Source organism: Camponotus vicinus, unplaced genomic scaffold (assembly GCF_025532165.1).
Source record: "Camponotus vicinus isolate PSW18456_S1 unplaced genomic scaffold, iyCamVici1.0 SCAF_5, whole genome shotgun sequence".
In the NCBI taxonomy this organism is placed as follows: Eukaryota; Metazoa; Arthropoda; class Insecta; order Hymenoptera; family Formicidae; genus Camponotus; species Camponotus vicinus.
In genome coordinates, this window is record NW_028141977.1 from 3684910 (window position 1) to 3709467 (window position 24558).

The 24558-nt window shown below is 32.7% G+C and overlaps 8 protein-coding genes across 20 annotated transcripts; 4 read left to right on the forward strand and 4 right to left on the reverse strand.

The window, feature by feature from the left end:
• The first annotated feature begins 2235 nt into the window (after positions 1-2235).
• LOC145971522 (ADP-ribosylation factor-like protein 2-binding protein) lies at positions 2236-3684 on the forward strand. Its single transcript, XM_083099263.1, has 6 exons — positions 2236-2534; positions 2678-2782; positions 2861-2967; positions 3045-3130; positions 3222-3318; positions 3385-3684. Exons 1-6 carry the CDS (start codon positions 2531-2533, stop codon positions 3478-3480), a joined length of 495 nt encoding a protein of 164 aa, XP_082955389.1. The 5' UTR covers positions 2236-2530; the 3' UTR covers positions 3481-3684.
• LOC145971519 (nuclear pore complex protein Nup93) lies at positions 3589-12508 on the reverse strand. The gene is made up of 10 exons (XM_083099250.1): positions 12420-12508; positions 7832-8095; positions 7355-7661; positions 6801-7030; positions 6496-6676; positions 5449-6412; positions 5047-5371; positions 4618-4974; positions 4416-4533; positions 3589-4285 (listed from the first exon to the last, which is right to left on the reverse strand). Exons 4-10 carry the CDS (start codon positions 7025-7027, stop codon positions 3974-3976), a joined length of 2484 nt encoding a protein of 827 aa, XP_082955376.1. The 5' UTR covers positions 7028-7030; positions 7355-7661; positions 7832-8095; positions 12420-12508; the 3' UTR covers positions 3589-3973.
• On the forward strand, positions 7638-12141 carry LOC145971518 (tonsoku-like protein). The gene is made up of 2 exons (XM_083099249.1): positions 7638-7686; positions 7852-12141. Exon 2 carries the CDS (start codon positions 8246-8248, stop codon positions 12038-12040), a length of 3795 nt encoding a protein of 1264 aa, XP_082955375.1. The 5' UTR covers positions 7638-7686; positions 7852-8245; the 3' UTR covers positions 12041-12141.
• A 155-nt stretch (positions 12509-12663) lies between the features above and the next one.
• On the reverse strand, positions 12664-14807 carry LOC145971520 (U6 snRNA phosphodiesterase 1). Of its 11 annotated transcripts, none has more exons than XM_083099258.1 (5): positions 14670-14807; positions 14509-14595; positions 13923-14027; positions 13415-13749; positions 12664-12873 (listed from the first exon to the last, which is right to left on the reverse strand). In XM_083099258.1, the coding sequence occupies exons 2-5, from the start codon at positions 14588-14590 to the stop codon at positions 12685-12687; spliced, it is 711 nt and encodes a 236-aa protein (XP_082955384.1). In that variant the 5' UTR covers positions 14591-14595; positions 14670-14807; the 3' UTR covers positions 12664-12684. The 11 variants fall into 11 exon arrangements, with proteins under 11 accessions (XP_082955384.1, XP_082955385.1, XP_082955378.1 ...); XM_083099259.1 differs by having other exon boundaries at positions 13923-14071; positions 14501-14595; positions 14670-14806; XM_083099252.1 differs by having other exon boundaries at positions 13923-14071; positions 14493-14595; positions 14670-14806.
• A 250-nt stretch (positions 14808-15057) lies between these two features.
• LOC145971532 (uncharacterized) lies at positions 15058-16036 on the forward strand. Of its 2 annotated transcripts, none has more exons than XM_083099278.1 (2): positions 15058-15185; positions 15340-16036. In XM_083099278.1, the coding sequence occupies exon 2, from the start codon at positions 15375-15377 to the stop codon at positions 15978-15980; it is 606 nt and encodes a 201-aa protein (XP_082955404.1). In that variant the 5' UTR covers positions 15058-15185; positions 15340-15374; the 3' UTR covers positions 15981-16036. The 2 variants fall into 2 exon arrangements, with proteins under 2 accessions (XP_082955404.1, XP_082955403.1); XM_083099277.1 differs by having other exon boundaries at positions 15089-15185; positions 15262-16036.
• Positions 16037-16950: 914 nt separating this feature from the next.
• Positions 16951-18591, reverse strand: LOC145971531 (ribosome production factor 2 homolog). Its single transcript, XM_083099276.1, has 5 exons — positions 18405-18591; positions 18169-18301; positions 17536-17975; positions 17312-17456; positions 16951-17217 (listed from the first exon to the last, which is right to left on the reverse strand). The coding sequence occupies exons 1-5, from the start codon at positions 18422-18424 to the stop codon at positions 17002-17004; spliced, it is 954 nt and encodes a 317-aa protein (XP_082955402.1). The 5' UTR covers positions 18425-18591; the 3' UTR covers positions 16951-17001.
• A 551-nt stretch (positions 18592-19142) lies between these two features.
• Positions 19143-23530, forward strand: Pink1 (PTEN-induced putative kinase 1). Its single transcript, XM_083099275.1, has 7 exons — positions 19143-19466; positions 20426-20709; positions 20809-21347; positions 21432-21554; positions 21662-22079; positions 22249-22347; positions 22428-23530. The coding sequence occupies exons 1-7, from the start codon at positions 19337-19339 to the stop codon at positions 22671-22673; spliced, it is 1839 nt and encodes a 612-aa protein (XP_082955401.1). The 5' UTR covers positions 19143-19336; the 3' UTR covers positions 22674-23530.
• LOC145971533 (tubulin polymerization-promoting protein homolog) lies at positions 23008-24097 on the reverse strand. 2 transcript variants are annotated; one of them, XM_083099280.1, is made up of 3 exons: positions 23919-24088; positions 23748-23834; positions 23008-23642 (listed from the first exon to the last, which is right to left on the reverse strand). In XM_083099280.1, exons 1-3 carry the CDS (start codon positions 23980-23982, stop codon positions 23542-23544), a joined length of 252 nt encoding a protein of 83 aa, XP_082955406.1. In that variant the 5' UTR covers positions 23983-24088; the 3' UTR covers positions 23008-23541. The 2 variants fall into 2 exon arrangements, with proteins under 2 accessions (XP_082955406.1, XP_082955405.1); XM_083099279.1 differs by having other exon boundaries at positions 23008-23834; positions 23919-24097.
• Positions 24098-24558: the final 461 nt, after the last annotated feature.

Genomic DNA, 24558 nt, shown 5'->3' on the forward strand with positions numbered 1-24558 from the left:
TCCAATATAATCTGACAGGAGAAATAGTTTGTGTAAATGTAATATTTTTTTATTTTTTAAATATGCTATCTCTTGTCAATCTTTAATTATGATCCTGCATTTACTACTAATTATAAGGCTGGAATTCATAGTCCGATCTTATATTCAAGATTGTCTTAAGTCTGGTCTTAGGTCGTCTTAAGATTCTGTTCAGCCAATGAAATAGCCGTATAACATTTTCAAACCTTACTTAAGATGATCTTGAATATAAGCTCGGACTATGAATTCCGGCCTAACTCCTAAAAGAGGCTGCCGACACGATAGGAGATGACGTTTCCTCTGCGTGATAGTCCGTATCATATGTTAACGAAAATTGTTGGTGTTTTCAATTATCGAACCTAGTTTACAATAATTTTACAGATTTGATGAGTTTATATAAATTAAGTAAATAATTTGACAAATTGAGTTTTATACACAACATAGATTTTCGTTGATGTAGATGTAGATGCTCGATTAGCATCTCTACCGTTAGCGCGATGCTTTTAGTTAATTAATGTACCAACAAGTGTCAAGCTGACACTTGATATACATGATATCAAGCAACGACCTCGGTATTTCCTTAACAAGATTTGTTGGTATCTTGAATTACTAAATAATATTGCTCTCAATAATATGGCGATTTAACGAATTTTATATCTATTTTCGAAACTCTAACGCGTATATTGATTCAAAAACACATTAAAAATCAAATATCAAAACTAATATTTTAAATAACCAAAATACCAATAATTCTCGTGTTATAAATAATATATAAATAAATCTAACTCTCCCTCTCCCCCCTCCCTCCACCCTTTCTTTCTCTCATATCTTAATACATATTTTAATAATTACTTTAATAAATATCGAAAAGCGTTTTTCAACAATAAATTTGTACCTGTTACACACATGTAGTAAAAATTAGAAGATATAAATTCGTATCAATTTAATAATATCGCGAATGACATTTTTTCATAATTACAACATAGATGCTTCTGTCGCTAATGAAATTGAAATCATATTACACGGTCATATGAAATACCTCAAAAGACTAATGAAATTTTTCTTTACAAAGTTATGATCGAGCAAATTATACTTTCACATATAGCCAAATATTGCTTATAGTATACAAATTAATAATATGAATGGGTACAATAATTTATCACATAATCAACGATAAATGTCTATCATTGTTTCGATTAAATGATAAAAAAGTCAGATTATTATCAGAGCTATTATGCGTGTCGATATATATTTATTCACAAATATTTTTTATAAAAGGAAGAAACGATATGTAAAATGACGTAAGATGACGTATCGTCTTTTATCGTTGGCGATTAAAGTAATAACGTCATATAAGGAAATATAAAATGTATTATTTTCCATTGTTTCTTGCTTTTTTCCGTATAAATTGGAAATCGTTCCCCTGGCTCGATATGTCAACAACAACATTCACGTCGAAATTTAATTCGACGTATTCTATGATTCTATTTGCGTCATAGCATTTTGCTGTGACGTACGTAAGCGGTTTCGCTTGAGTTTGTATGAATTCCATAAATATCGGTGCTGACTATACGACGACGATAAAGATTCGCAATTTATGAAGTTGCTCTATGGAACGTGAAATTGTTGTATTATAGCTTATTATAGTAACTGGAGAAGGAAGTTACGTATTATTATAGTAGTTTCGTTATTGTATTGTAATAATTAAATATTAACGAAAACTTATATCTGAAAGCAAATACAAAGTGAGAAATAATCGAATTAGCGATAAATTTACGCAAGAATAAGAAAATTCATTTATTTTGTTCCATTTCATTAGTGTATTCAAATCTAAAATATACGTATTATTTAATTAATTATTTAAAAAGAACTTCATTTCATTAATTATTTATTATTTATTATTATTCAATTAATTATTTAAAAAGAACTTCATTTTAAACTGCTGTCAACTCTGGAAATTATATTTTACATGGATTTCTTCGCAATTTAACTTGTGCAAATTTTGAAAATTCATTACTCATTAAATATTATATTAATATAATAAATTAATATAATATAAATAATCTGAATTTAAAAATGTGACTTTTTTTAATCTGCATTTCGTTCTATAATACTCCATATATATAACTGAATTTAAAAACGCGGCATGTCTCCATCTATTCTCTTTTTATAGTACTTCATGTAATACTTCATAACTTGCTCTATCGATATACATTTATTTTATGTACATCCATGAATGATAGCGCAGTGATATTGTAATTTAAAATATTGGTTCTTCGTATAATATATTAAAATATATGTGCTATCAAATAATATGTCTCTCGAAAATTTATCAATAATTTATTTCTAATCACACTTGACATGTAACCTCCCAAACTGATCGATTAATCAAGTGTGTTTCCAACGACTATTAACTTGACCTATAATTTGACGGGAAACTGTCAGTTTACACACAATCGAGGAGAATATAAATTTGTGCCTTATATCTTTAATAAGAGTGGAAGAAAACAGTATGGGTTTGTGTTTTACGTATAAATTATATTTTTTTCAATTTCGTGAAATCTTATATGACAAATGTAATAGATATTGTTCGCGCGAGAAATATTGTAGCAATTTATTTATTTAAAATTATACGTGTTGAAATAAATTTTTCAAATAGATGAATCGAGTTTGTCGAGTCCAGAAGATGAGAAACGAGTATCGAAACATGGAGAACATGGTTTGTTCGACGAAGCAATCGGACATATCGAAGATTTGTTGCTAGGTACAAAATTATTTACAAACATGAGCAATTGTTAAAACGATAAAATTGTACATACTTGACAATGAATTGGTCTTTCAGAGGAGAACTTTCAGGCGCTTCAGCAAAGATTTTTAGAAAAGTACTGGAATGTTTTTGAACCAATGGAAGACAACAAATTAATTTATACCGATATATTTAATGAATATGTGAGTCTTGTATGAGTCTTGCAATTTTTTAATTATCACAATATATTATCTGAAATGTCACTTTGCATATGTTTCAGAATAAAGCTGTAGAGACATACATTGAGGAGTATCTTAAAAAAGTCATGCCACAATTCACAATAGATATTCTTTTACATCAGTTAAAGTAATTATAATATGTAGTTTCTGGATAGAAATTTCACTAACTTTTATCTAATAAACTTTTTATTTTTATGTTTGCATATGATAAAATTCAGCGAGAAACAGGCAGAATTGGAAGGTGAAGTCTTTGAAGTATTATCGACAATAACAGACTTTTTGGCTTTCAAGGAAATGTTTCTCGATTATAGAGCAGTATGTAAAATTGTTTAAATTCTCTTTATTTTTTTATGTGAATGTAATGAAACATTCTTTACACAGGTAAAAGAAGGTAAAGTTGAAGATCTTAGCTGCGGGATAGCTATTACATCTTTGAAATTGTATAATGCAGAAGATTGCAATAAATCACCAAGATAATACATATCACTTTAGTATCAAAAGAAACGTTTTCTAAAATAAAAGATACAACATTAGAAAAGATGATGTAAAATATAAGTCAAGCATTAACAAACACACATATATACATTGTTTTCAATATTTATTAATGATTGCATATGCAAAAATTTATATCATATTATGTATTTTTACAAATAGAAATACAAAAATAATTTAAATATTCTACTTAGCTTGTTTTATTTTGTAAACTTCTTTAGCAACTATATAATATATATAATTACATTTTTTGAAATATTAAATCCTGTTATAATGCATATTTTGAAAATATGCGCAATTGTAATTTTTTTGCATTGTATTTAAAGTTAAAAAAAAAATAAAATAAATTTTCTCATCAAAATATAAAAAAAATTCGAATTTTTTTAAGTAATACACTTGCTAGTATAGTATTTTTAAATATTTAGATGAAGGATGAGCTTTACAAATTACATATAAAAAAAGAGTATACTATCAAATTTTAGTGCATAAGAATCTCCATTTGTACAAGCTTGCTGTTGGTCTCGTTTGGCATACGATATGGCAAGGTTCCCGCAAAACTCGTTAACGCTCGGGCTTGTTCTCTAAGATTATACAGCTGCTGATCTCTTGCGATTTCATCTCCCGGCTCTACCGATCGCAATTTCTGATACTGACGATACAATATTGTCATAGTAGCTAAAAGAACATCGGCCAATGTACCAGCTACTTCAGGCGACACACGACGTAAAGCATTCACTCTCTCATCGACTTCCTTCACATGAAGAGGTAACATTTTTGAATCTGCAATTGTCTAAAGAAAAAATGTATCGTATTATTTATTTTTTTTCAACTATCAAGTACTAGTCATACTAAATAATATGTATATATTTATTTATTTATTTTTACTTTCTAAAAAATTATTTAATTACAGAATTACTTACTCTAAGTGCACTTTGATACTGTTCATTGTGAAATTGATCAAAGAAAACCATAAGATCTTTTAAGGTATAGAATGAAGACACTACTTCTGAAGGCGCTTGGATTACAATGTCTTTATATCTGAAAAGATTTACGATACAAATAGCAAACTAAATTTAAAAATGTATTCACCATCTATTATGTTGTAGAGATATATAAATTTACCTTGTACCAATGTCCACAGCTGTGGCCTGTAATCGTGATCTGAGAGAACCAGGCAATCCCTTCTGACTGACAACTTGTGTTAAGAGTGTGCACATCAAACTAAGAACCTTTTCATGATTTCTAGCTAAATCATACATCATGACTGCATCTTCCAGCAGACCTTTTCTATACAACGTTTCGGCGCAAATATTTATCACGTCGTCTGTATTAATTTGGAATTGATCCAAGATACCTGGAAGTCTTCGATCTTTGTCAAGTTTCCCTACCAACAACACGCGATTTGCAGGAGAGGCGTCCACTACCATTTCCGCGGAAGACGCAGCAAACATGTTGCGGTCGTACGGATCCTTCATACATCTAAAAGAGAAACATCATTGTAACGAAACACTTAGAATTTAACTGAATTTATAAACAATGATAAGCAATTACCTCAATAGAAAGAGATAATGAAGACTTTCTTTTGGATCTGACGATTCAAATCTTTTAATGTATAACAATATCAATCTAGCGAAATTCAGTCTTTTTGCTGGCGGTTTATCGGCGGGATCTACACTAATCAAAGGTGCTAAAACACTTTGACTGACAGCCAGTAAATTATGTTCATGCATAGCAGCTGCTAAATGGACCGCGTGCGGTAGATGCCTTGCTCCAGCGCCGGTAGCTAAAAACTCTATTGCCGCTTCGAATTGTCCAGTCAAGAATAACATCGAGAAATACAAAAATGGCTGTTCGTGCGCGTGATAATAAGTTTCTCCTGTAAATTATGTCATTAAAACATCCGAATCCTCGAGTAAGAAAGAGTTATCAGCTTATCTAAAAAATTAGTATTACCATATATTTCTGAGATTGTAGTTTGTAAATAATCTAATGTCAGTTTATTCTCGATATCTGCCTGATATCTCACTTGGCACAGCTTTAACCACAAGTAATCGTCAGCTGTGGCTATTACTTCAGAATGCAAATCATCCGGTTCGCAAGGAACCAACGCGCAATATGCCGCTCTCTTGTATAGATCGCTGACAGATCGTACTTGCTTCCTGTAGTGTAACTTCAGAATGGACTCTGCACGACCGCTCGGATGATGTTGCGGATCATCGCAAGCTTCCTCGAGAGCTGTTTTAAATTCCGAGAATTCTGTACTACATTGATTCAGACACTGCAACGCGGCCTTATAGTCTCCGGATCTCATGCAGTAATATACTAGAGGCCACAATGGTTTATCTTCGACCATAACATCTTCCAAATCTCTCAAATTTTGTACTTTGACACCCACAAAACTCTTGACTAACGGAATAGTGCCTGGAATGCCGCCTCGTTTCGCCTGCACCAGATTTTCATTGATTATGGAATTCATGAAATCTCTATATCTATTCTCCAGATACTTTTTGGCTTGTAAAACAATTTTTTGTTCGATTGCAGGACTGCTTCTGGATTTAATTTGATCTCCCCTAGGTGTTGGAGGAATATCAATCATACATTTCACCATTTGCCATAAGTCTACAATCTTCTTGTCGTTAAATGATTCGGAGGCTTTGCAGAATGCATTAAACAAACTAGGTCTTGTTATACCTCTAAGCACGTGATCGTTATAATTCTGCAGTTCTTTCACATACGCGACTTCTATGCTGGAGAGACCACTAATTATTGAACCTGCTAGTTTTGTACGCTGCGGTGCTCCACGTAAATCCACTAGCTCTCCGGATGGAGCAGTCATGGCATTTATTATCTCAAAACGCATTTGTTTCCATTCACCCAGCATATGTTCCATTTGTTGAGCTCTAGTAAGCTCAAATGTCTAAAAAATAGATTTAATGTCTATCTTTTTATTGTACACAAATAAAGACATGAATATTTTAATAATTATTGTTATATACATACATCTTTGTGAACTTGTTCAATAATGGAAAGAATCGCGTTTTCTTTTTCATTTCTAAGGTAACTGACAATGTCAGTATCCGCAATAGGATCTAGTGGCTCAAATGTGCGTCTTGCGCTAAGCGAGTTTAACTTCTGTGAGATTTGAGACAAGTCTATCCCTCGGGAACCAAGTAACACATGACTGAAACATTCATTTTCATACATACATTAACAGAAATATAGAAGAAGAAATTATACTACACATATACAAAGAAAATTGACACAGAAAACCACAAATTACACGAGAAATCTTGAAGTAGACTCACGCTTGAGTTTCATTGTCCTGGGTGGCAGTTTGCGTGACGCGGCACCACAGCTCGTTCGAAGCCTCCAATATCTGCTGGAGATTTCTGTCGACATGCGGCATGTCATCATTTCCCTCAGCGGCTGCGGATATCTGCTCCGCCGACCTCAGCAGCTCGCTGAAGCCAGAATCGGCCGTCAATCGCGTGGTATCGATGGGCAACATTTCCGCGTGGCCAGTATCACCCATGTTCTAATAACATAAAAAAATCTTATTATTATTCCTTATCTTATTATTATTATTATTATTATTATTATTATTATCTTATTATTATTATTAGTATTATTTTTCATTTTTGAGTTCGTTCAACGATAATAACAAGTGATATTATGCCGACAAAATCCATAGACCAGAATCTTATAAATCACGCGGCATTTAAAAAAATATCACTACTTTATTATTGAGCACATTAAGTATTAAGTATTAAATATTAAATATTAAATATTAAGAAATATTAAGAATTAATATTAAGTATGAATATTTTATTAAAATATTTTTATTTTATTATTTACTAACCTGGTAGAAGACAAAATATAATGTTTATCCCCTTCTACCGAAGTTAACCGCAGAGTTGCCCAGATCTGAAACTTAAAGGCAGGTTTTCATTGGACGATCAAAGCTCATTTTCCAGCGTCAAAAACATCACGTGACCAAAAAGAAAGATACCAATTCGTCATTTTTAGATCACGTGATGTCGTTCGACGCTGAAAATGAGCGTTGAATGTCAAGTGAAAATCTACCCTAATCATTTATCGCATATGCGCAGAACGATTATGGTACGTGTGTGATAGGCAGTTCAGTTTTGGCGGGATCTCGCAGAGGACTGGTAGGAGAGGTTAAGTAATCATGTAAATAAATAAATTAATTAATATAATTTATGCATATTATTTCTTATCTCATGGTTTTAATAAGTTTCTCAATAATTTCTAAATAACTTTTAAATATTTAATTAAACGGAAGCCATACAGAACATTATTTCTAAGATTTAATTACTTTACTGATATATTCAACAGTCGGCAAGTTGCTTTGCTCTGATTGGTTAATTCGCAATCAAGCGTAATCCCAACCGCAATCGAGCTCACACCTGCCCACAACCCGTGATACGATCTTTACGAGTTGTCAAACCGGCCACGTGCTTAATGACATATCAGGCGTGAGTCCGAAGAGAATTATCTCTCCACATATTTAGACACGTTCCACTTGTCATTCGCAATCGTGGGAAGGAATGCCGGATCACACAATATCCACGCTCTCGCCCTGGAATAATAGATACGTTAACCTCCTTTTTCAGTAAATTATTTAATTTTCTACAACAAAGAATTGATATCGTTCTTATATTTTAAGGTCTCGATGATGGTAAATTAAGACAAATCGTTTATCTATGTATATATATAAAATTTAAGTAAAATGAATATCGAGAAATTTATCAAGAAAAAACAACATGCCAAACGAGACAACAATCTCTGTCAGTTGGCCGAAATCACGAAGGATCTCGGGGACATGTACTTTGAAAGTGAGCAACCAAAGAAGGCTCTGCAGGAATATACGGAACAGTTGAGCATCTGCGAAACTTTGCAGGACAAGTTGAATTATGCAATAGCCCACAGAATGATTGGAGAGGTTCATGCGAGCCAGGGAGATTACGAACAAGCTCTGATACATCAGAATCTACATTTGGAAGGTGCCAGGGAAATGAAGAACTTGATAGAGGAACAACGTGCATTTGCCACTTTAGGTAGAACTTATTTTTGCCTAGCTGAAAGCTTATCGGATCATTCACAGAAACGCGAAGAGGCTTTGACGAATTCAAAAATGGCTTATGTCAACAGTATGGAATTGTGTGATAAATTAACAATGAACGAAATCAAGCTAGAAGAGAAAATACTGATGCGAGCGAGATTATTGCTGAATTTAGGATTAACATTGGAAGCGCAAAAGGAGACGCAAGAGGCAATTAATCTGATCGAACAAGCAACTAAGTTGTGTGTATCAAATAATTTTCAGGAAGATTTACATCGAACGTGTATTTCTTTGGCAGCTATATATGAACGACAAGGCGATCATGAGCTAGCATTGAGTTACATTGAAACCGCAACCACTGTACAAGACATACGCCTGAAAAACGAAGCGAAACTATCGAAGGCCGAACTATTTATGCGGACTGGAAAATGGATTGAAACGCGTAAAATATTGATTTCTTTATACACGAGTAAGGGATTATCAAAGGACATTAAACATCAAGTGGAGAAATATTTAAGGATTATTGTAACTCTGTGTCGAGCAGAAAATAAGCTTCTTGTCGAGACTAATATTCAAGTCCAGCAACAGTTGTACGAAACCTTGGGTGATGCGGCGGTTGCCCTGCAATGCTTCGATAAAGGTGTGGATTATTATCAACATATGCTGACCTGTGCCGAGGAAACGGGCGATCAAATAAGTATTTCCTTAGTAAGCCTTGCTCAAACGCTCAAAGATGCAGGGCGACATAAGGAAGCATTACCTTTCGCGCAAAGGGAACTCAGTCTCTGCACTAATCTTCGAGAGAAATGTAGATCGGCATTATTTCTAGCAGATTTGTTAATAGCGGCAAATGCTCCTGATACGGAAATCCGGGAGTGTTATACCATGGCTTTGAGTTCGGTGAACGAAAGCGACAATGTTAAGCTGCAAAGATCAGTTGCGAAAGAATTCGTCAATTATTTGGAAAGCACAAACCAGTTCGATGAGGCAAAGGATATGAGGCAAAAAGCAGGATTGATATCGGATGAAATACCGAGCGATACGGAAAGCGAAGCGGCGTCCGAAGAAAGCAATCAGATTGGCGCGGATATCTGCTTAGAGGAGCTATCCGATCTCGAAGACGAGATCGAAGAAAATATCAAGAGGACAACTAAGAGAAGAACAGGAACGATCAAGAGAAACGCGAAGGGCGAGACGCAGTTGCATGTAGCGTGCATTAATGGCGACATCGGTACCGTCGAGAGACTGTTATCGTCTGGTCATCCTACGAACGTTAGAGATCACTGCGGTTGGTCCCCTCTTCACGAAGCTGCGAATCACGGCTACGTGGATATCGCAGAATTGCTCCTGAGACATGGTGCGAACGTGAACGATCCAGGTGGCATGTCCTGCAAAGGAGTGACACCGCTTCACGATGCCGCGTGTTGCGGGCATTTTTCAATGATACAGCTGCTGATTCAACACGGTGCGAATGTGAAGCTGAAGACTCACGACGGAGACACGGTATTAGATTGTTTAGACGATTGGAAAGATCGAGTGGGAGATTTAACCCCTGAAGATTTAATAGAATATGAAATGATATGTAAAAAGCTTTCCGCTTTTATTCCGGTAAAGAAAAAGCGAAGAAAATCAGACAACGCTCAGATATCGAATAAAGAGTCTGTTCACTCTTCGGATAAAGAGTCTGAGATTGACAAAATATCTGCTGGTGAAGACTATAAAAGAACGATAGCAAATCTGAGATCTTTCAACAAAGTTAACACAGTTGTCGCATTCAAAAGCAGTAATGACGCACCTTTAGTCAGTGAAGAACAGGTTCTCATCGATGATTGGCTGGAGGATGATATCGGTAGTATAACGAAGAAGAAATGTATGCCGAATAATTATATTACTACAGGCAAAAGAAAGTCTGATGAAGATATAGAAGGTACTATGAAGAAATTAAAGCAAAGATGTACGCTTCAAAATGAAGAATATCTAAATACAAGCGAAGACAGCGCTGAAGACAGTGATGAAAATAGCGTTGCTACCGAAATTATTCAATTATCTAAAATACCCAAAAGAGTTAAAAGAAAACGACAGACTTCCTTGATATCGAATGGATTTATCGTGTCTCGTTCACCGTCCCCTATGATTCATGAATTGCAATCATGCTCGCGTACTCCAACAGCTTTTGAACAACAGCAGGATGCAAAATACATACATTTACGTATACTTGTTAAGGAAGATGCGTTTGACCTAAAAGTGGCGGTTTGCGAAGACGAGGGAGAATTTCTTAACTCTATCACAACTGTTGTAGAATCAATGTTCTTTCGTGAAACTGCTTGTACGGCCAAATTACTGTTGCGACCAATAAACGAAGACATAACAGTAACAAGGGAAAGTATCTTGAAAATTGCGACTGAAGAAAACGCTAGACTAGAATGCGAGGTGGTTGAACTGAAGGTACCATCCATCGTCGAGCGATACAAGACCATCTGTGATATTCATAATTCGAGTCCCCGGGAGAATGTGTTGAGCTGTTTGAAATCCTGCGAAAATACGTCTATACTTCGCACGAGACCCGACGATATCTCCAAAGAACTGATTGTGCCGTTGTTGAAGACCTTGGGGTATGAGAGGAACATTACATTATTACAACTATCGGGCACCGTTCTGGGAATGGCTGGAGCGCACTTGTACCGGTGTCTCTCGAATCTCTCATCTTTGCAGGAACTCCATTTAAAGGGCTGCGACATCGACTTTGCCTGTCTGCGTCAAATAATCTCATTGCCGCCCCAGTTGAGAATCCTCGATTTAAGTTACAATCCATTATGTTCGGAGAGTCGCGACGTCCTTAGGGACCTAATCGCGTCCCTAAAATACTTGCGGATTCTCAATTTACGCTACTGCAAACTAGAAGATTTTCATCTTCCGCTCAACAATCCTAATCTGACAAGTTGTGATATTTCATGGAATAAATTAAGCCGCGATGCGACAACTTATTTTTTGAATAAGCAATTATTCGATTTGAATCTATCTAACATCACTTGCTCCGACAAATTCGTCTCGAGTTTAGTGGCGGGTACAGTTCTAGCATCAAACTTGGAATCGCTAGAACTCTCATTTTGCGACATAACAGATTCTGATGTAAAGATTATTCTTGCATACTTGCCTAAACTCTTGAGATTAATACTTCGCGGAAACACGAATGTAACTGTATCATCTATAAATGTATTATTGTGTCGTCGACCTACATTAACTTACATCGATGTTAGTGGCTGTAAAGATATCGCGAATAGTCCGGAGGAAGAATTAATTATACAAAATCCCGAGGTTTGTACATTACTGGTTAACATGGAGCCTAATTTATGTGATTTATGGATTAAACTGTGGCGCGGTACAGGTACTGTAATAAAATTGCCTCATAATTTAGCAATCTTTAAACCAATAAAACCTTTTGTCGGAAATCTTAAAATTTGATTTTGATACAATATTGATAAATATAATTTATATATATCTACATAATAAGTTTGTACATTTTGTATATACTTGTGTACATCACACATGCGCGTATGCGTATACATATACATACATATATACATATATATATATATATATATATATATATATATGTATATATAAAATTATTAATTTTATAAATTATTATATAATTTTTATATAATTAATTATATAAAAAAATTTTAAAAATTTTTAGATATATTTTTCAAATAAAATAATTTATCTCGTAAGAAAATACAATTTTTATACAGTAATCCTCGTAAGATAATAAATATTTGATACATAAAAAAATAGAATTTTAGAATTCTTTTAAAAATATAGATATATTATATCTCCTTACTTTATTTACAAGTTATTTCCATCATTTCTCAAATGAATTTTATTTTTACCCTCGATTATTCCCATTGAGAAGATTTATCGAGATAACTTCTGGAAAATAAATAAATCCACTGTTTTTTATTTGATGATAGCGACATATTCTAAGTATGTCACATAAAATGAAAATATATGTGAAAAGATTAAATGATAATTTACCTTCATTTACAATAGGTTACATTGTATAATTTAAAATAGATTTTATAGAGTTCAATTTATAGACAATTTATTTATTTCAGTTCAAAGGAATAACATTTATTTCCAATTTTGCATTGTATCTCCTTGACATGTATATAAGTATCTTCCACATTTTCTGCTAAATATTTGTTTAAACTGCAAGTAAGAGACGGCAGAATTTTTTTCAAATAGGTTTGTTTGTCTCCAATACACCAGAAGAAGCTAATGTGATATGAAATATCCTGTGTAAGAAATAAATAAATAAATAGATAAATACACACACACACAGATATATATATATATATATATATATATATAAATTCATGTATTAATTGACTACTGATCATTCACTGCAATCTTATTGATTTGTAAAAAATGATAAAACTTGTTTTGCGCACTACATTATGTCTAAATACATTTTTTTCTTCATGGTAAAATATGTCACTATAACATGTTTCTCTGCTATCCTTATTAATGTGTAATTCAATTCATCAGTCCTATATATTTCCAACAAAAAAAATAAACAAATATTTTTTGATACAGATTTACTAATTTTTAAAAGTTTTTGCAATTTTAGCATATATTTTACCAATTTACTATCTTAAATACGAATGCTATGTGAATGATATAATTTACTTTATAGTACAAGAAAAGAAATTTCCATAATATTTTGTTCCCAACATGTTTGCAATGAGAGATCAGAAATTTCATAATTATAAGTAAATAAATTAAAGTATGTCATGTATACTTAATTTAAAAAAGTAGAGATGTAATTTTATGTACCTCATAAAACGATGGCAATTGATATTCAGCTAGTAAACAGTCAATAGCGTCTGTTAGATGCTTCAATGTACCATCCTCATTTTGACAGTAAATTCCAAGAAATGTGCGAGTTCTCTCCTCATTGCAGTACACTTTTACATCTGTGAGCTGCACAACAAATGGATGGAATCCACGGCACAACAATTTCAGACTCTCCACAAACGATTCAATCCAATGAAACTTTAGGACCAAGGTACGACTCAGACTAATATGAAGATTAGAAATAACCTCACCTTGGACCGGCAGTTCATCCAATATAGATTTCATCCAAGTATGAAGGCAATCGCTGGTAGTATCTGAAATAAATTCGAATTCTTTCTATATTTTATTTGGAAGATTTTTCTAAGTGATCATATGTAATAATTTCCAAAATCATTCAGCAATAATTAAGTACATTAACATCTTGATTTATTATAACTAATGTTAATCTTATATATATACATATATATATAGGAAATAAAATACTTGCAATCTATATAAACCAAAGTTGCCCAGTTACCACGTTCATGTTTGAAACTCCGTATTCGTCCATCATGATCCAATGGGTTATCAATCACTTCTTCATGTGTAACTCCTTTTAATGACAAAATACTTGCTGGTAAGGCTAGTCTAGTTTGTCTAAAATATATATTGAAGGATACATATAGGATATTTGAAAGATGTATATTTTTTTTCTGAAATTATATACACGACTTTGTCTCTGTATAATTTTTTAGAATTATATATAATATATAATTATTATATATTATATTATATAATAATTATTTTATTATGTATATTATTATATATAAGTTTCTAGAATTATATATAATAATGTCAATATACATAAACAATTTTAGTTTTATAACAATAAGATGCTATATTATCTTCTAATTTCACCAAACTTAAAACTTGAGACCTATAGATTTTTTAGAATTATTTTGTTATATTTTACCATATATTTTACTATAATCATGAAATCAAGACTTCTAGAAACTAGAATTAAGCAAAATTTAAATCACTTAAATATCTAGAATAATAATAAATACGTTATATATACTTGTTTACAATTTTACCGTCATCCTGCTTCTCATCGTCATCGTGCTTATCTTCGTCCGAGTCGGAAGAATATGTTTTTATTAAATGTAAACCAGCCATCTCTTCTAGATATAAAGATATATTTATTATCACAATTTATTTATCACAAACAAAATATAATATTGTATCTGAAAATTACACATATATACACATTCATAGAATGAATTTCGAGAGAAAATGAAAGGTTTGTTCGCGTCGCATGTTGCATGCTCCAATGAGAAAGCTCTGCTCCAATGCAATGTACACTGCCGGTCAATAATTCGTTCCGTTTCCCTAGCGATAGAGACCTATAACAGTTCATAAGGCCCTGCGCACAATAGGAAAAATATTAAATATTAAATATTAAATATTAAATTTATAGAAAAAGAGAAGAGAAGAGTTCCTTTCTCTTTCTCTCGTTCTATAAATTTAATATTTAATATTTAATATTTTTCCTATTGTGCGTAGGGCCTAAGATTGTACAAAGAATAAGTAGAAAAGGATAAGTATTGTCTTTCCTCGCTAGGAAAACGGAATGAATTATTGACGGGCGTAGAACTGACCAATCAGCACTGCCACGCTGCCGGTTGATTGGCCACTTCTACGCTCCCCTTGTCCCGCCTAGGACAGAATCGTTGACGCGCACTATACACGTATCGGCAGGAATGATGTCCCGGTATGTATGTGTATGACAGTTGTTTAGTAAGAATAATATTTGTTCCTATTTTTAATATTTTTTCTATTGTGTGCAGAGCCTTAAGAAACTCTTCATTTGTTTCGCGCGCTTTTCATTTGTTCTACTTTTCTCTTGTTCTCTTGTTACTTATCAGCATTGAGCGGACGTTTAGTGCAAAACGATATAACGATGCCTAAAAACTTGTGTCCCGAAATACGAGGTCGTATCATCGGACAGTGGCAGGCGGGAAGAACAGTAGCACAAATTGCTGCTGCTATTCCCTGCTCTGAGAAAACTGTCCGACGATGGATACAACGATTTACTAAGGGCGGTGATCATGCTTTGCGTGATCATCGTCGCAACAATCGTGGTCCTCGTAAGACAAGGACTGAAGAAGACGAGCGCATCATTGCCGCAATCGTTGAGCAGCCCTTCGGCACTGTACAGGAGGCTGTCAACGCGGCGAACGTTCAAGTATCCGAGAGGACCGCCCGGCGACGTCTTAACGAAGCTGGGTATCACTGTCATCGTCCAAAAACCCCGAAAATTAGTCAGAAAGAGCGCATCGCCTTGGAGAACCTGACAACGAACCGCGAGGGATGCGAGGCAACGACCTGCACCAACGAAAAGGTTTTTGTATCGCCTATCAATTCCCAATTTCACGTATGGACCAACAAATCAAAGGTTGGATCCAAACCGGTTGCCAGGCGAGCACTTGGATCAAGCAAGACAGGGAAGACATATGGAACTAGCAAGAAAGGCAAAATTTCGAAGAATTGCTGTAAACAAAAGTGACCGATTCATTAGTTTAAGAAATTCTTCTAAATAAATGTGTGCTGTCTGAAAATTTACATTCGTAAAGATTACTGTATTATTATTCATTTCCAATCGGAGTCCTTATACTATACTTTCAGCTTATTGTTAGAATCATTGTTTAGAATTGCTATGCTCCTATTTATTTTTTTGAATTACAGAGATAAATAATTATATAACTACGTATCTTATATATGTGTCATAGTGTAGTTAAGAAATTAAAGTTATAATTTAAATACCTTTAAAATACAATTAATAAAGTTACATGATACAAGATATAAAGTTTATTCCACATTATCCATTATAGATGCTTTTAATACTTCAAAGACTATACATGTATCATAAATCTTATTAGAAAATAAAATGCTGTACTAAAGTAATATAAGTTATTTGTGTATATAAGAGAAATGTATTATTATAATAAATAAATATTAATAATATATATATCTCTTTCTTTCTCCCTATCTATCAAATATACATAATTTTTCATTGCATTATATTCTAATATTTCAATTACTTAGTAATTATTTAACTAAACTTAAATTGTAGATAACGCCTCATAGTAAGAGAGTAAGTGCTGTTGCAAATTATATTTCAAATATTCTTTCAAAACTTAACATTTCATAATTATGTCAACAGCAGAAAATTGAGAAATTAAAAATCTTATCGATAATCTTCTTAACTTCAGAATAGCTATCGGAACCACTTAAGTAAAATCCAAAAAATTTACAATTTTGTGCTAAAATAATGTGATAACACACGAATGAATGTTTACTTCTAGAATTATAATAAAGATAAAAAATTGCATATTAAAAATGTTAAAAATATTCAAAAGTTTTATATAAGATTTACATCAATTATTATAGGATCAGTAAAGCATTACTAGTTGAAGTTAGAAGTAGCATATAAAAATAATTCTACGTAATTAGAGGTTAAATAAAAATTTATTAAATTAAAATAAAAATTTATTAAAATAATATTCTTAACACAATATATTACACTATCAAGCAATTAATGAATTTTCAACTTTTCTAAGTTTTGTTACACTGTCATTATTGTCGTCAACTATTTTTCTTTTTTGATTCTTCTTTTCGGATAATGTTTTCTTTAAACCTTTCATTTTTCTTGTTTGAATTTTATCAATATTTTGTGTTCCAATATGTATACGACCATGTGTCGTTCCAAGCGTATCTGTAGAGATATTTTTCTTCTTCTTCATCTATAATCATAATTATAATATTGCACTCAATATTTTTTTTTTGCATATTATATATATATATATGTGTGTGTGTGTGTGTAATTTATAAAAATACCTTGAGTTCTTTGGGTTTCTTACAAGCTTGCTTGAATAAATCTTCAGAGGCCAACTTGTTACGTCTGCATAATAAATCAGCACGTGGTCCTATTTCCTCAAGTTCTATTCTAGGTATCCTTGTGTTGGATTTTTTCAAAAGTATTCTATAATATAAAAATTTTTAAAAAGCATTTTTAATATAATTGTATCATTTTATTTCAACTTTATTTTTATATCTCTTACCTGTAACTACGCATAAGTATTTTATTTTCAACAGCTGTAAAACTTAAGACATGTTCGAAACCTTGCAATCTGATTTTTCCAACCACTTCTCTTTGAAACATATCAACAAGTAAGTTTTTAATTCTTCCGTATTCATAATTATTTTCAAAGAGTTCACCATTAAAGATCAACAAGGGTTTTATTCCAGAAGTGATCTTCTCAACTTTGAAGTCTTTTAATCCTTTGTAATTTTCTACACCAAACTCTATCATATCTAATAATGTATGCTCATACATTCGACCCATAATAAGGTTGTGTGGACGTTTCTTATTATGCGAAGCCATAATGAAAAGAGGTGCTTCATACTTTACTGCAAATTTTTCAACAGGTACAATATTCTCAAATGGTAGTATGTCATTTTTCTTTTGCATCATTTGTGCATTAGGTTTCTTCAGATCATACTATAAAATATATAATATATAAATACTACAAAATATATAAATATATGAATGAATAATACACTAGATAATACAAAGTATATTTATCATAGTATGTTCAGTTTCAAATTATAATTTTAAAATTTCATCAATATTTTCAAAGAATTATCAAGTTAAATATAATAAATACATAATTAATACAAATTACTTCACTCACCAAATCCTTCATAACATCAATGACAATCTGTGAAGCATTTTTACCTTTGAAGCACAAAGTTTCTTTGGCATTTTCTACCAATTGAGGTTCTTTTTTTAATAGAGCCTTCTTGCCCTTATGTGTAATTGGCTTTCTATGTAGAAATATTATTCATAATTACAATATATACATTACATAATGCTTCTAATACACGTTATTAATACACGCAAAATATATACAGAAAACAAATAACTTACATCCTATTTATGGCTGGCATGGTAGATCCTTTTTTTTTAAATTACCTTCTTATACAGAACGTAGTATCATGAAAACAATTATTGTATCACTATTGCAAATAACCTCGGTGTTTATAATTCTCGATTACACGTGTGCAAAGGAATCTCTCTCTCTCCCTCTCTTCCTTCCTTCCTCCATCCCTTCCTCCCTCCCTCCCTACCACCCTCTCACTCACTCTCTCTCTCTCTCTCTTTCTCTCCTTCCAACTCATAGTTTTTTGTATGTATGTATTACGCGTTAGAAAGAGAGAGAAAAGGAGAAAGATAGGAAGAAAGAAAGAAAAAGAGAGAGAAAGAGAGCGAGAGAGAGAGATCAATTTTAAACCAATCAAAATGATAAAAAATCTTATTAAAAAAATATAAATAATAAAAATGAGTAATAAAAAATAGAATAAATTATAATATACAATATTAATAAATATATATTAATAAATTTATAATATATTATAATAAATTTATATAATATAAATCTTATCACCAATCTTATCAAAATAATCAAAACAATTATAAGACTAAAATAAATAAAAGATTGAAATTTTTGACTAATCAGAAAAAAGAAATTTTAATTTTCTTCTGATTAATTAAATTCTAATCTGTAACCTTTCTTGTGCCAACCAATAAGCTTCTCGCTTTTATAAGATGAGCTGTAAGCCGATTGGCTGTCGTGTTGACATAAGAAACATCTGGAATCACCACTTCTACGAGTTTGACATGTCTATGACGTGCGACGTGCATTGTGTCACGCATCATGTCGGTTTTGTTTTGTGTTGCGCAGTTAAAGGATAAACGGCACAAAGATTGAGACCTTCGTGGCGGCTTTACCACCGGCCCTAAAGGCGTATCTGACGTACGGGCTCGTCCGCTGGGCTGTCCCGGTCCAGGAGAGCGGACAGATGTCGATACGGACGGTGGTCCATCGTCTCGTGCAAAATGGTCGCGTCATATTGCGCTCATTACGGAATAACGAGCGCTTCTACTCAAGAGGATACGAGCATTTTGACAAGATACACGTCGCGCAGATAGGTAAATTACATACGTCGCAATCTTCTCTTATCCTGCCATCTAAGATATATTAATATTATTTAGAGTCCTTAGAATATTGTTAGAGAATATTGTTATTATTATTAATATATATTTTTTTACTTCTAATATTTTTTGGAATATTACTATATATACTTAATAATATATTTATTTAATACATATATATTAATAGACTAAATATAATTTAACTTAATATATTTAATATACTTAATCGTCTTAATATATGTAATATAATAATATACTTCAACAATATACTTCATATATACAGGGTGTCTCAGAACACTACATACAAGCGCTTGTAAGGAGGTAGAGGTCAGTAAACTGAACAGAAAAGTCTTATACTATTTTACAATTTTCGCAATAATAACAGAAATATTAAATATTAAAGTCGGACGAATGAAAGGAGCGCTCCTTTTATTCGTCCATTTTTAATATTTAATATTTCTGTTATTATTGCGAAAATTGTAACATGGTGGGCCGTATTATAGCTCGAATGGATGAGCGTTTCTCTTCCGATTTTAATATTTAATATTTCTGTTATTATTGCGAAAATCGTAAAACGATATAAGACTTTTCTATTCAGTTTACTGCACTCTACCTCCTCACAAGCGCTTGTATATAGTGCTCTGGGACACCCTATATATATATAATATTACTTATAATATTTACTAAGATATATTAAGTATTAAGATATACTAGTATTTTTTTCAAGACAATTTCATCAAATATTAAATTAATCATCTTTGGGAGACGAGATGATAAGAATGAAATTGCATCGATTGTACAATTTTAGAAAACAATCGGTATGGTTGGTTTTTTGATTTTTAAATTTATTATATATAGAATTCGACTTGTAAATATTTTGCAAAGCATTATTAGCGGGCAAGTGTGTCAAACGGTGTTATTAGATGTTTGTGATTTCATATTGATGTTTGTAACAGGCAAGTCCCAGAACGGCGGGCTTCCTTGCCAGAATAGTGGCAATGTATGGAGCACGGGGAGACATCTCGGTTATCTAGGAGCGCATGCCCGACGCATCTTCGTCGACAATATCTTAAAGAGGGTGACCAACAGTCTTGCAGCGGATTTACGAAGGCGTGCGGCAAGCAGGCTTGTCTTTGGCGATTCCGCGCCGTTCTTTGCCTTTGTTGGAGTCTCGTTGGCGTCAGGTACTGGGATATTGACCAAGGATGACGAGCTGGAAGGGGTGTGCTGGGAAATTCGGGTATAAGTTTGTTAGATATTTAAATAAGATTTAAATCGATAAACAATTTCTAATTAGACTTGTAATTTGGTTTGACCTGAAATACAATATGTTATGTAGGAAGCGGTTTCAAAATTGCGATGGAATATGCCGCAGAATGACAAAAATTATGAGACTATGCCCATCAACGAGAATGTGAGCTTACGAGATTTCGTAATCGGACCTATCATTGCTAAGGGTTGCTCTGCTGCTGTATACGCGGCACGATTCGTCGATGCTACACAGGACGAAAATAACGATCTGGCAAATGTCGATGGAGAAACGAAAGAAGAAGTGACAGCGTTTCCGTTAGCTATAAAAATGATGTTCAATTATGATGCGGAATCTAACGCATCTGCTATTCTGAGAGCCATGTATAGAGAAACGGTACCTGCTAGAAAACATTACGGAAATGATGATTTGGCTATCTGGGAGCAGAGACTGGCAGAAAATACAGTAACGTTACCATCTCATCCAAACATTGTGGCAATGTATTACGTCTTTGCTGACAGAATACCGATATTACCCGATTCTTGGGGAATGTATCCAGATGCTTTACCAACTAGAATCAATCCCAATGGATCGGGAAGGAATATGAGTTTGTTTTTGGTGATGAAAAGGTCATTATTATTGGACGAGATAGAATTGCGGTCGTAATTTTATACACTTTGCACAATATCTAACGTATCGCATATCGATTTTAGATATGATGTTACGTTGAAGCAATATTTGGCGAATCAAAATGTCAATATGCGAGTATCGATACTATTGCTTGCTCAGTTACTGGAAGCGGTAGCTCATATGAATGTAAACGGCGTTGCGCATCGGTAAGATGTCGGTTACATTGTTAATCTATTATGTATTGTTTACATACACAATGACATTCAATATAGATAAGATTCGTCTTACAATTTTTTTTGTGTTTCCAAATTAGAGATCTGAAAAGTGACAACATCCTACTCGATCTGTCGGAAGAATCTGACAATTGTCCATCTTTGGTCGTAACGGATTTTGGCTGTTGTTTGGCCGATAAAAACCACGGATTGTATCTACCTTTTAACACTCACGACATCGATAAAGGCGGCAATGTTGCATTAATGGCTCCGGAGGTGATAACAGCGGAACCTGGTCCCTTTACCAGTATAAATTACACCAAGGCTGATCTGTGGACGGCGGGTACTATTGCATATGAGATATTCGGGATGAAAAATCCGTTTCATGGCGAGAAAGGCGAGAAAGCTGCTTTGAACAATTATAATTATACGGAAGACGCACTTCCTGCTTTACCGGACAATCTGCCGTCGATTATCAACGCCGTTATAAAGAACTCATTAGTAAAAAGTGTATACAAGGTTTGTAAGAGAGATGATAATTTGTACGAAAAGAAAAATCTTTTTTTAAATTATATTTGTTATTACAAGTATATCAAATATACTTAATAAATATACTTTTATAATTACATTTATTATATTCTTTAAATTAAGAAACCATATTAAAATGTTTTTGTTTCTTAATGTGCAGCGACTCGACACTGAACTAGCGGCGACGATACTACAATTATATCTGTGGGCACCTAGCTCATGGATAAAAAAGGAAAGATACTTACCGTCAAGCAACGAGGTAAGCAGCGAGTTTACATAAATAACGTTCGTCAAATTGGATTCAAATAATAATATTGTTACGCATGCACAATTATATAGATTATGCAATGGCTTTTGTGCTTGACCACAAAAGTTCTTTGTGAAGAACGGAATGCAAATTTGAGCCCATCGCACGGATCGTTCTTCGTCGATATCGATAGACATCAAGCGTATAAACGAATGCTTTCCACGCGTTCTTTCGGAAGGCGTACAATGCCGGAATATCAATTGATCGCAAGCTTCCTTAGCAGGGTAACGCTCGCTAATGTTAGAAGCGCGTTAAAATGGATGCAACGAAACATATAACTGAGGATAGTAATAGTATTACATCGAAGAAAAAAAATAATACGATCAAATCTTCGGAAAGTTATTTACTGTCCTCGGAGCAGTAGTTCAAAATAACATCGCGTAATTCAAATTCGGAAAATGGCCCTTCTTCTGAAGTTTTTTATTGTTTCTCTCTTAAAAGATTATTGCTATTATTATTTACATATTTAATTCCGGTATTTTATTTTTGATACTTGAAGAAACACAAAAGGGCGGAGAAGCAATTTTGAAACGTAAAAATGTAACGTAAATAGAATTAACTTTGCTCTGAAATTGACGATTTTCGGAAAGCACTTTGTCTGAGCACGAGCCCTTTTGTGATTCCAATGCCTTGATTTGGAGAATAATTATAAATTGTTTTTATTTGTATGAATTTAATTTATGTATCGTTTTACATTTATTTGGCGAGCTCTATAATTATTGATACATATACAAGAAAATGGACATTATAATCACAAGTGTATGTGTCAAATGTATGAGCATATTTCGAATCATCAAACTGTTTGTTGATTAGGCTGAAAATTTAAGTCGACTGTGTTAGAAAAAAATATTGCGCATGATATATAATATCAATTTTGAAAATTCAAAAATATATTTTTTATTTATCTTTTCTCTATTTATTCTTGCGTTCTCTATCGAATGCGCTATTAAGAGAACTCGCGATCGTACTTACAGTATCTCAAGGAATGAGAAGGTAGAATCGATGAAATATCAATTTCTAAATGTGTATAAAAAATTAAAAATGAGTACATATTGTTAACGAACTTACATGTACATATTCAAGTGCAAAATAAAGCTTGTAAATAGAGTCAATATAACATGGTTTAAATTTTAAACATCGAGTATCTTACGTCTTTATATCTTCGCGCATGGTCGTGGAAGGTTTGCCACATATTTGCATTCGGTATTTTATGTCCTCAAAATTTAAATTATATGATGTAGCTAGATCTTTTAGATAAATCAGATATTCATCATATGACAGAGCACGTTTACGAAATTTAAAAAAGGCAAGACCCGTATCCGTGGTCGTTAATTTAATCATATCCAATATACCTGCGGACATCAACCACTTATTGCTCTGCGAAAGAGGTATGAGTGACACACCCATACGTTGGGATACAGGATCCATGCTGCAATATGCTATGCAACAATTATTTTTGCAATTATAAACTACTATATATGTAAACGAGGTTGAAACACATAGATGAATAATTTTGAAAATACCTGCAAACATTTCTTCCAACGGTATAATTTTCAATTCGTCGCTTCTTTTCGTTACACTATGCATGGTTGTAATGATATATTTGTAATAAATTGAACATCGCGCGCGTTTTGATGAGTATATTATCGATTGATATCGAATGATTATATAATTTACACGAATTTATCACTTTCAAAAAATATATAATTAATCAAAGAAACGGAATTTGCAAATAAGAATCAATAATTGTATCTTTTTTTTAATCGGAAAATTTTTTTTGATTCTACAATTTATATTACTTGTTAAGTGTATTTTTGTTCTCATATTGTTTTATACAGAATTAAAAACTACACTAAACATGTTTGGATGGAAATATTGGACCAACATAAATCGTTTATATAATAAATTATAATAAAAATTTAAAAATTGAATGATATGTAAATTCTGATAGAAATTTTTCTTCTATTTTAAGCGAAATTAGATGCTATGATAGATCTCAAAATTCTTTAAAATAACGGCATATATGATTTAACAAATTTATTTTTATCATTCGAAGAAAACAATTTTGTATTTTCTAGTTAGAATCGGAATTGTGAATGAAACATGTTAAATAAAAAAGGATTTAATAAAATTAATTTTCTGTTAAAGAGATAACAAATATTT

What these genes read in the sequence shown, in the direction of transcription:
- LOC145971522 (XM_083099263.1), top strand. An exon ending in TATCGAAGATTTGTTGCTAG is followed by an intron (nt 2,783 to 2,860) that starts GTACAAAATTAT and finishes TTGGTCTTTCAG; the next exon opens with AGGAGAACTTTCAGGCGCTT. An exon ending in CCGATATATTTAATGAATAT is followed by an intron (nt 2,968 to 3,044) that starts GTGAGTCTTGTA and finishes CATATGTTTCAG; the next exon opens with AATAAAGCTGTAGAGACATA.
- LOC145971519 (XM_083099250.1), bottom strand. Translation starts at nt 7,027, where the DNA reads ATGGGTGATACTGGCCACGCGGAAATGTTGCCCATCGATACCACGCGA. An exon ending in TACAATCTCAGAAATATATG is followed by an intron (nt 5,372 to 5,448) that starts GTAATACTAATT and finishes CATAATTTACAG; the next exon opens with GAGAAACTTATTATCACGCG. An exon ending in GCTGTGGACATTGGTACAAG is followed by an intron (nt 4,534 to 4,617) that starts GTAAATTTATAT and finishes AAATCTTTTCAG; the next exon opens with ATATAAAGACATTGTAATCC.
- LOC145971518 (XM_083099249.1), top strand. Translation starts at nt 8,246, where the DNA reads ATGAATATCGAGAAATTTATCAAGAAAAAACAACATGCCAAACGAGAC.
- LOC145971520 (XM_083099252.1), bottom strand. Translation starts at nt 14,590, where the DNA reads ATGGCTGGTTTACATTTAATAAAAACATATTCTTCCGACTCGGACGAA. An exon ending in AACTTTGGTTTATATAGATT is followed by an intron (nt 13,750 to 13,922) that starts GCAAGTATTTTA and finishes AATTTATTTCAG; the next exon opens with ATACTACCAGCGATTGCCTT. An exon ending in AATTGCCATCGTTTTATGAG is followed by an intron (nt 12,874 to 13,414) that starts GTACATAAAATT and finishes TTTCTTACACAG; the next exon opens with GATATTTCATATCACATTAG.
- LOC145971532 (XM_083099278.1), top strand. Translation starts at nt 15,375, where the DNA reads ATGCCTAAAAACTTGTGTCCCGAAATACGAGGTCGTATCATCGGACAG.
- LOC145971531 (XM_083099276.1), bottom strand. Translation starts at nt 18,424, where the DNA reads ATGCCAGCCATAAATAGGAT. An exon ending in TTGATGTTATGAAGGATTTG is followed by an intron (nt 17,976 to 18,168) that starts GTGAGTGAAGTA and finishes TATATTTTATAG; the next exon opens with TATGATCTGAAGAAACCTAA. An exon ending in ATACTTATGCGTAGTTACAG is followed by an intron (nt 17,457 to 17,535) that starts GTAAGAGATATA and finishes TTTATATTATAG; the next exon opens with AATACTTTTGAAAAAATCCA.
- Pink1 (XM_083099275.1), top strand. Translation starts at nt 19,337, where the DNA reads ATGTCGATACGGACGGTGGTCCATCGTCTCGTGCAAAATGGTCGCGTC. An exon ending in TTGTTTTTGGTGATGAAAAG is followed by an intron (nt 21,348 to 21,431) that starts GTCATTATTATT and finishes TATCGATTTTAG; the next exon opens with ATATGATGTTACGTTGAAGC. An exon ending in TAGTAAAAAGTGTATACAAG is followed by an intron (nt 22,080 to 22,248) that starts GTTTGTAAGAGA and finishes CTTAATGTGCAG; the next exon opens with CGACTCGACACTGAACTAGC.
- LOC145971533 (XM_083099279.1), bottom strand. Translation starts at nt 23,982, where the DNA reads ATGCATAGTGTAACGAAAAGAAGCGACGAATTGAAAATTATACCGTTG. An exon ending in GTTGGAAGAAATGTTTGCAG is followed by an intron (nt 23,835 to 23,918) that starts GTATTTTCAAAA and finishes ATTGTTGCATAG; the next exon opens with CATATTGCAGCATGGATCCT.